Source organism: Brassica oleracea, chromosome C9 (genome assembly GCF_000695525.1).
Source record: "Brassica oleracea var. oleracea cultivar TO1000 chromosome C9, BOL, whole genome shotgun sequence".
Taxonomy (NCBI): Eukaryota; Viridiplantae; Streptophyta; class Magnoliopsida; order Brassicales; family Brassicaceae; genus Brassica; species Brassica oleracea.
The window spans coordinates 40,555,936-40,562,873 of record NC_027756.1 but is presented as its reverse complement, the minus strand read 5'-3'; the positions used below and the strand labels follow the sequence as shown (position 1 = coordinate 40,562,873).

Sequence of the window (6,938 nt, the reverse complement as noted above, 5' to 3'; positions counted from 1 at the left end):
AACTTTTGTAACTATAAGAAATTAGTAGTGTTAATTTCAAATTTAATGCTCGTTTGATGTCATTTAGACAAAGTGGATGCATTGTGAACTCAAGACAGAGACGTTAACTATATAACTAACGCACCATAATCATACTGGAAAAGTATTTGATTTAGGAACTTGTAGTACTATTCTTTCGATTTGGAGCGTGATTGGTAGTGGTTGTGAGTGCTCTCTACAGCCTCATTTCTTTCTAGAGCACTAAATCTACACCAATCTTGATTTCTATTTTTTTTTAAGTTCACAACCTTTTTATAAAATCCACGGCACTTCTTTGAAATTATGTCTTTACAATTTCTCTGCAGAGACAAAAACCTACCGTCCATATTTAAAGACTTTTAAAAATTAAAAATCTAAAGCCAAAGCAATAAAAACCACAGCAATATTTCTAAAGTCAAAAAATGAAATCACAGCAGTTACCAATCAACCACTTGATATTCATTTTGTATCAATATATTTTTACAAGTTCGAAATACCTTTGTACCTGACCGGATAAAGGCAGACACAAGGCACACTGATTGGTCTACTACAACTATGTATATAAGCCAAAAAAAAAACTCTCCAACAGGCAAAAAACTGTATAACTAACGCACCATAATCATACTCGAAAAGTATTTGATTTAGGGACTTGTAGTACTATTCTTTCGATTTGATAATCATCTTTTATCAATATATTTTTACGAGTTCGAAATACCTTTGGATCTGACCGGATAAAGGCTAGACACAAGGCACACTGATTGGTCTACTACAACTATGTATATAAGCAAAAAAAAACTCTCCAATAGGCAAAAAATAATCAACAAGGATGTATGATCGACTCTTAAGGGTAAAATACTATTATAGTGCACTTAAAAGAAATTTATTTATTCCATTGCGAAAACCAAAACACCATATCATCTTCACGCCTTCCTTCACTCGTTTCTTCATAGTACTGCACAAACCAAATGTATTTTTTGTTTTTTATCATTTAAAATAAACAGATACCACAAAATCAAAATATTTCTCTTGACAAAATGACAGAATATCTAAATCAAAGGAAAGATACCCCTATCATGTTTGCCAATATAAACGAAAAGATTTTGTATGTTTTTAAGTTTGAAACACGCACACGTGTTCATGAAAGAGATCTAAAAGGGAAAAAAGTATATATTTTGAAAGCTACCTGAAATCAAAAAAGAAAAAGAGAGGAGAAAGGGTGATATTTTTTTGAAGTTTGAAAGGTTCATTGGAGGACTTTCTTGGGGTCAAGCTGTCCACTGGAGTAACTAGAAGGAACCGCAGAGAGCTCGAGTCTTCCTTTCCATTCTTCACCCGGTTTTAATGTGATGGGTCTTTCCACAGCTGCAGCTTCAACACATAGCATATGCTTATAGTCTTCATCTCCCAAGTCCGATATCGACTTCGACTTCTTATCCCATGGATTCCACACCACTGACCACAAGAACCAAAAGAATGAATGATTCAGTTTTGCTTTGTAATTAGTAGTACGAAAGTAGGATTCTGGTATAAATATACAGAGTTTTAGGTTTTACCTGCATCGGCAAGCCCGTCCTTGCGAACAACGAAAGTCCTCTTTTTCTCATGGTCCAAAATAGCAATCTTTGTAGGAGTGCTTAGGTATATCTTGTCAATCTAGTTTTCAAACAAGTAACAAGTTTCTTTTTTAAAGTGATGATACTAAGACATATATTTCAGAAAGAAGGATATCGCAAACTTACTTCAGATTCAAAAGTAATAGCATCTCCTTGCTCGGTAAAACGTTCTCTGTTCTTTAAGTTGTCTAGATAATCCAGAGTCTCCAATCCTTCAACCCGTACTTCACTGATCACAAGCAAACCGATGCATATACCAAAATTACTATTCCAAAGCTTCCCAGGAAGATAGATGTAGGAGTTTATCACAGTATAGACTCAATACTTCGAGAAAATGAAAGCAAAAGACAGTGGAGATCGAGGCATGATAACACATGACTCATGAATGCAATGAGAGTACCTGATGTCAGAGACAGAGAAATAGGTGTGATAAGCAAATGTGAATGTAAACGGCTTTCCATCAGCGTTGGTGTTCCTGATACGAGATGTCAGTGTCAATTCCCCTTCAGATCCCAAGTCCACCCTCATCCGGAACTCAAAACTGAAAATGAACACACCGAGATGAGAGTTAGTAAATACGCTTCAACTCTTCTTTGTGAGAGTTGATGCAGAGAATAGACCCAATATTCAATGTAGACATTTCAAGTTTAATACGTGCATACTGTTCTAAGAAAATATAAAGAATCTTACTTGTGAGGCCATGTCTTCAGATCGTCTTCAGTTGGCCTCAGGATCAGGTCAACGAAAGCATTAGGAGAAGAATACGTTGGCAAAGGAGGTGGGCTAGCATCAACTTCCCAGATCCTGTTTCTAGCGAATCCATGTGATTCGAGTGTACCAAGGTTACTGAACTGCACGTGCAGTAACAGAGTTTCATGAGCACATTCGATAGTAAAATGGAACAAACAAGGGAAGAAATATAAAGACATACTTGTGGGAAGCATAGCGGAATCCCTCCACGGATTGGTTTTGGAGGCTTGAATATAGCCTGCACAACGCATAGCACATGGTCTCAGATCTCTATTGCTTTACGCTCATACACTCACTAAACGAGGCAAAACAAACAACGAGACTGCAAAATCAAATGTCCTCTATTCTTTCAAATGCTTCATTTGGAAATTAAACTAAACATGAAGTGAAGATCATTTCCTTTAAAGTAAGAATTGATGTCATCAATCTCCTTGAACCAATCATTCTACTTTTTTTTTTTTTTTAAAAAGAAGATAAATGCTCTTTTGCATCACAGCCAACCAGAGTAACATCTAATGGCAAATGTATAGCATCCAATATCAACTTCTTTAGGCATTATTATTCTTATTTTTCTCCGCAGATTCAAGATAAAAAGTGACAGTTAGTATGTTTCTAATGGAGTTTGAAGCTGTTTTCATGAACCAAATGTTATTTTTTAAATAAGAAGGAAGATGTGGATAATACCTTGCTGCTGAGGTAAAGCAACTCTTCACCGTTCTCATTCTTCCAAGAAGTCACATGACCACCATACAAGTATACCTGCATTTTTTTTATTTGTCAGAAACCAAATTTGAAGGAATCTTACTTGATAACAACACAAACAAACTGAGATGATCACACTCTTTAAAACTGATCATCGATCAATATAATCCACTCGGAATCAATCAATTCAACAGATCCATGGATTCATAGACTAGACTACTTTGTAGAGGTGTGAGATAAATCCACAGATCTAGTTCAAATCACTAGAGATGAGATTCACAATCGCAATCAAGCTAGAACAGCGATCACAAAAGATGTAAAATATCTCAGATCAGTTACAGAGAGAGAGAGAGAGAGAGAGAGAGAGAGAGAGAGAGAGTGAAAAGGGAGATAACCTCGGCGGAGCGGTAACGAGACTGGCGGAGGACAATTTTGTCGAGGCCATTGATACCTTTGGCGAGCTCAAAAGAAGGATGCTCAGTCGCCGCCATCGAGAATCAAAAACAAGATCTACTCGATCCTTCCTTCCTTCCTTCACGCTAAAGAGTTTATAAGGTATCGCCAAATCTCTTTTTTTGCCGTTTTTGTTCGAACCGTATCTCTCTCTTTCCTTATTATATATGGCTCTTCTGTATATTTATTTTCATATTTTGGTTTATTACATTAAAAATGAGAAAACCGGGTTTTTGATCCGGTTCAACGGTTTTCATGACATTTAGCTCAATTTGCTTCGAACAAGGATGCTGGTTCAAGGTCTTTTTGCCTCAATCAAATTCACTACCTTTTTTTTTTGTATTTGCAGTTTCCCAACAAATGTGTGTTTCACTTTCTTTTTTTTTTTTTAACTTAAAAGATGAATTTTCTCTGTGTTTCCAAAAGGAGGGTGAAAGGAAGAGGAGGCCATCTTCTTCAATGAGTTTCAGCCAATAATATTGCTTTGAAAAGGATATTCGTATTGGTCTTCTTGGTGCAAGTGGCTACACTGGTGCTGAGGTCCGTTCTCTCAACTTGTTAATTTCATTTTGAATCTTCTTGCTTATTTTAGTGGTCTCTTTTGATTTTGAAACGCTTTTAAGTAAGTGGTATGCATCTATTTTACAAGTGTGTGTCTTCCTTCTTCAGCTTAAGTGTACATTTGCAGAAATGTTTAATGTGTAAGTCTTGTGTTTTAACCAAATGATTTTTCTTGAATGGCAGATTGTTAGGCTTGTTGCAAACCATCCGCATTTTGGTGTCACACTCATGACTGCAGATAGAAAAGCTGGCCAGTCTATGGATAGCGTTTTCCCTCACCTCACAGCTCAAGTATTAATTAACTCATGATTTCTTCTACCTACCTGTTTCTTTGTGATGGATCAATAGTTGTGATTTTAAACCCGTTTTTTTTTTTAATTAATGAACTCAGAAACTACCTAGATTGATATCGATTAAGGATGCAGATTTCTCTACTGTGGATGCTGTATTCTGCTGTTTGCCTCACGGAACAACCCAGGTCCCCATTTTACTCTCTCTTTTGATTCCTCTCCATTTCCATATTCGCTTCTCTGGTAGCTCAATGGATGTATTTTTCTCACAGGAAATCATCAAGCGACTGCCCACCTCTTTAAAAATCGTTGATCTTTCAGCGGTAAAGAAAATGGTTTTTTTTTTATGCATTCTTTCTTCCTGTAATATGCTGCTTTATTTAAAAAGAGCGCTTCTTTCTTGTAGGACTTTCGGTTGCGTGATATCTCTGAATATGAAGAATGGTATGGTCAGCCACACAAGGCTGTAGAGTTACAGGTCCCTACTTTTCTCTTGAGAGGCTATTATTGCTCTGATTGTTGTTGGTCTATTGTGTTCACACTTTTCTTATTGTCTTCAGAAAGAAGTTGTGTATGGTCTTACAGAGTTACTAAGGGATGACATCAAAAAGGCTCTTCTTGTGGCTAATCCAGGCTGTTACCCTACTTCTGTTCAGCTTCCTCTTGTTCCTCTTCTAAAGGTTTTTTTCCTCCCATCAGATTGGCTTTGCGTCTTCAATTTAACTCTCTAGATAATATGTTGGTGCAGGCAAATCTCATCAAACATGACAACATTATCATCGACGCAAAATCTGGTGTTAGTGGAGCAGGTTTTGAGCTTTAGTTATCCATGAAGAGTGAATGCAGTAGAAGAGTGTTTCTAGCTAGCTTCTTTACTGATTATTATGATTTTTTTTTTTCCATCAGGACACTGGTGCTAAGGAGGCGAATCTTTACTCTGAGATAGCTGAAGGCATTTCTTCTTATGGAGTCACACGGCATCGCCATGGTATATATATATTATTCACAAAACTGGTTGAATAAAAAATGTGTACTGAGTTCAATATTTCTTTGGTTATGTTTTTTGCAGTTCCTGAAATTGAACAAGGCTTATCTGATGTTGCACAATCAAAAGTAACAGTCAGTTTTACACCGCATCTCATGCCAATGGTAACAACCAATCTTTAAGCATCATCTTCTCTACAGTTATCCTTAAAAACTAAACCTCTACTGTTTGAGTAGATCCGCGGAATGCAATCGACTATCTATGTGGAAATGGCTCCCGGAGTTAGAACACAAGACTTGTACCAGCAGTTAAAATCGTCTTATGAGGTTGTGATATGGTTTTTACTCTGTGTTATATGTATCAAAGCCAGATACTAGTTTTGTTTTACTTATCCCTCGACATTATTTGTGAAATGATTTTACACGTGTCATCTCCATAATCACTCTCACCAAAAAAATATGACATCCTCCTATACATTAAAAGAGAAGTCACTTTAGTGATTTCTGCTGAGATGGCTTAGAGCTTCTCAGGAAAAACGTTATAATTTTATTGGTTGATTTTTTGGAATTTTTCTTTTTGATTTATTTTTTTCACTCCCTTCCGCGTCATTGAAAACGCCGTCGTTTTCCTGAAATTTTTTCTTCTTTTTTTTTTTTCCAATCGCGTGTCAATTGAAGGGGGAGATGGTATCAAACCGATGAAGACAGTCCGACCAGATGAGTTTGGTTCTCCATATTCTAAAGACTCAATCCTATCCATCGCGAACAGCAACAACAACCAGACGAGGTGAAGTTTGTCCTGACTCTCGAAATTTAGAGTTTTTTTTGTTTTCTGATTGGATTCGACTTTTAAGATATGAGGGGAAAAAAACTTTTACATTTTGAATCTGCGTATCTAATTGATTGATTAACATTCTTGCTGTTGAGGTCTTGCTTCTCTTAAACAAGACCATTGCCACGACCAGAGATGTAATTCGCTCACTTTCTACTGATGGAACAAGAAGAGGCAGATATTGACAACAAACTTGCATTCGACTTCATTCTCTGGAGAAGGACTGTAAGATTACCTTCTCCTTTATAACTCAACAAGCATTTGGAGAGTCCTCTCTTTCGATTTTAAATTTTGTTTTTTTTGTTTCATTCGCACGATTTAGAGCTTTACATTACTAATTCCAATAGTCTGTTGCATCGCTAATTGCAAAACGATTAAAAGGTTCAAATAACTAATTTAGTCAGTCGGTATCCGGTCTGTTGGTTTTAAGATTTTCAATTTTGGTCTTCTTAATTATGGGGAAAAAATTGAAAAGCCTATTTAGAAAGCCCAAATATATTGTCGATAGATATTAAGCCCATATGAGTAGATAACTTGCTCAAGATTGTAAACTAATTTGCATATTAATAACTTTCCTTATTATTCGAATCAATTGCTTGCGCCGGTTGTTATCATATTTATTACATTACTTGCGCAAGTTAAAATGATATTATATGCAAATCAATTTATGACAATACACAATTAATATATTTCTTTAAACTATTTCAATCTTTATTAGGGGTCATTAATATTATA

General features: G+C 36.0%; 2 protein-coding genes across 3 annotated transcripts; one reads left to right on the top strand and one right to left on the bottom strand.

Moving 5' to 3' along the window:
• Window positions 1-790: 790 nt before the first annotated feature.
• LOC106313541 (putative glucose-6-phosphate 1-epimerase) lies at window positions 791-3,690 on the bottom strand. Of its 2 annotated transcripts, XR_001264399.1 has the most exons (9): window positions 3,479-3,690; window positions 3,066-3,140; window positions 2,563-2,619; window positions 2,322-2,482; window positions 2,032-2,172; window positions 1,758-1,860; window positions 1,572-1,671; window positions 1,202-1,470; window positions 791-970 (listed from the first exon to the last, which is right to left on the bottom strand). XR_001264399.1 is itself a non-coding variant. In XM_013751374.1 (8 exons), exons 1-8 carry the CDS (start codon window positions 3,572-3,574, stop codon window positions 1,262-1,264), a joined length of 942 nt encoding a protein of 313 aa, XP_013606828.1. In that variant the 5' UTR covers window positions 3,575-3,690; the 3' UTR covers window positions 1,066-1,261. The 2 variants fall into 2 exon arrangements, 1 of the variants encoding a protein (XP_013606828.1); XM_013751374.1 differs by lacking the exon at window positions 791-970 and having other exon boundaries at window positions 1,066-1,470.
• A 484-nt stretch (window positions 3,691-4,174) lies between these two features.
• LOC106316264 (probable N-acetyl-gamma-glutamyl-phosphate reductase, chloroplastic) lies at window positions 4,175-6,464 on the top strand. Its single transcript, XM_013754142.1, has 11 exons — window positions 4,175-4,186; window positions 4,281-4,388; window positions 4,489-4,575; window positions 4,660-4,710; window positions 4,794-4,865; window positions 4,948-5,067; window positions 5,136-5,196; window positions 5,294-5,375; window positions 5,457-5,536; window positions 5,609-5,698; window positions 6,050-6,464. Exons 2-8 carry the CDS (start codon window positions 4,326-4,328, stop codon window positions 5,305-5,307), a joined length of 468 nt encoding a protein of 155 aa, XP_013609596.1. The 5' UTR covers window positions 4,175-4,186; window positions 4,281-4,325; the 3' UTR covers window positions 5,308-5,375; window positions 5,457-5,536; window positions 5,609-5,698; window positions 6,050-6,464.
• The last annotated feature ends 474 nt before the right edge of the window (window positions 6,465-6,938 follow it).